Source organism: Etheostoma cragini, chromosome 5 (genome assembly GCF_013103735.1).
Source record: "Etheostoma cragini isolate CJK2018 chromosome 5, CSU_Ecrag_1.0, whole genome shotgun sequence".
Taxonomy (NCBI): Eukaryota; Metazoa; Chordata; class Actinopteri; order Perciformes; family Percidae; genus Etheostoma; species Etheostoma cragini.
In genome coordinates this window covers 30,891,645-30,893,698 of record NC_048411.1, presented here as the reverse complement: position 1 = coordinate 30,893,698, position 2,054 = coordinate 30,891,645, and the positions used below count along the sequence as shown (strand labels likewise).

Below are 2,054 nucleotides of genomic sequence, written 5' to 3'. Positions count from 1 at the left end.
TCCCAGGTCTTTCCATAAAGAACAGGTCTAGACCAGGACTCTGGGATGTTATTTATCTCCCAGGTCTTTCCATAAAGAACAGGTCCTTGCTATATTTGCCCTGTTGCTTGCTCTGGAGGAAACTACTAGACCTGTTGGGTCCTTGTAAATTCTGGAGTGTGGTCTAGACCTGCTCTATCTGTGTGTCTCGAGATAACTCTTCTTATGAATTGATACTATGAATAAAATCAAATTGAAATTGAATTGAATAAATAAAGCTTGAATAAGACTGTAAGATGTTTGTGCAGCTCCTGTACCTTGCTCCATGTGATGTTGGGAGCGGGGTCCCCGATAGCTTCACAGGGGATGATCAAGGTTCTGCCCACTTCCTGGAGATACTCGGCCCGAGGAGGCACTCGGAAAGATGGAGGGTCCTGAAGGAGGGAGAGAGCCTTTCACTAGAGCCCGTCAAGACCTGCGTTCACTCATAGGAAAGGGTTTTAGGAAAACCAGACTCACCTGCAAAATGACTTTGGTGGGTTCAGACTTGCCCATGGTGCCGTAGCTGTTGTAGGCCGTGCACGTGTACATGCCCACTGCGTTGTCATTGGCTGTTGCTATGAAAACGGAGCCCTCGGAGTTCACTATCCAGCCTGGTAACTGGACACGTGAAAAAGAGATTGTCATGATTTATAAGATTTCCTCAAATATTGCACAAGGTCATTGGTTCACAGCCTGGATTTAGTGGCTAAAGAATTGACTTGAAATGTATGCATTTTTATTTGTATTTCTTTTTTGAGCTATCATCACCTTTTCTCACAGGAGTTTCCCCATCCCCCCCTTTTTATGTTTTTGTTTTTTCATATATTACTCACAACTTGAGGTGACTGATCAGTTGTAATAATGTACTGAATATTCAATAAAAACTAAAGTAAAAGCAGACGCATGTGTGCCGTTTGTGACCCTACAGCTCGCTTGATTGGCGCTTCTGGCCGTGCATAACTGGACAGGTCAAAAAGAGACAATCATGATTTACAGTGATTTAAAAAAGCATGAGTGCAAGAAGTGGACACTTTACTTAAACAACACATAAGGACATTGGTTCACAGCTTGGACTCAGTGGATAAAGCACTGACTTGAAATGCCTACATTTTTATTTTTTTTTGGCTATCATCACCTTTTCTCACAGGAGTTTTTCCCTTTTCGTCTTTTTTGTTTTTTCATATATTACTCACAACTTGAGGTGACTGATCAGTTGTAATGATGTACTGAATGTTCAATAAAAACTAAAGTTTGAGACAGTTACCCTACAGTTACATTAGCTAAAAAAGAGAGCAACACGCATCGCTTCATGGGCGTGCCTAGCCTACTCCAGGTTGCTTACAAGTCACTTCAGAGGTATTGTAAAGCCAAAAGAACGATGTTTTAGGATTTAAAAGTATTAATTTCTCGATAAAAGTAAGATAAAATGTGTCAGATATACACAGAAATACGACATCCTGAAGCGTTTTCCGCCATCTTGTATTATTTTCTTTGACTCGAGCAACCACTGTTGCATAGCTCAGCATTTACATAAAATTAAAAAAGACTTCTTGTCTATTTTGGCGCTGCCTTGCTAGTGGCAGCGGCAGGCTCGTCGCTGCCAAACGGCCCCTCCCATTTAAAATGAATGGTAGCCTGTCGCTTTCTCTCTCTCTTGTAGCATGTGTGGCTGTAAGGTTATTTTTGTGACTTGTTGTATTTCTGTGCTGCGTAGCTTACGTTGTCAAGATTCAAACTGCTTCCATCTTTGGTCCAGTTGACGTACAACACCGGGGGATCAGCCTGAACGGGGCAGGTAATGACGCCCTCCATGCCCGCGGGCAAGTACGTTTCCCGGGACATTCGGACCACACGTGCAGGGTCTGAGATGGAGGGAGAGAAATTGATCACAAAAAGTCACTTCAAAGGTAATTTCTTTGTTTTTAAGCCTGGAGTAAGATCCTTTTTGTTTAACGTGAAACAGCCCCGAAATCACCATCACCAAACCCACCAGACTCCATGTAAATAATCACTACTTTTAGTGTGTATAGAGC

General features: G+C 42.5%; 1 protein-coding gene across 1 annotated transcript in view; it reads right to left on the bottom strand.

Moving 5' to 3' along the window:
- LOC117945076 (protein turtle homolog B-like) overlaps window positions 1–2,054 on the bottom strand; it is a 14,664-nt gene that overhangs the window by 3,949 nt on the left and 8,661 nt on the right. Inside the window, exons 8-10 of the mRNA XM_034872330.1 lie at window positions 1,741–1,883; window positions 499–639; window positions 297–413 (exon numbers count right to left, since the gene is read on the bottom strand). Coding sequence (XP_034728221.1) covers window positions 297–413; window positions 499–639; window positions 1,741–1,883 — 401 coding nt within the window. The remainder of the gene's footprint in view (window positions 1–296; window positions 414–498; window positions 640–1,740; window positions 1,884–2,054) is intronic.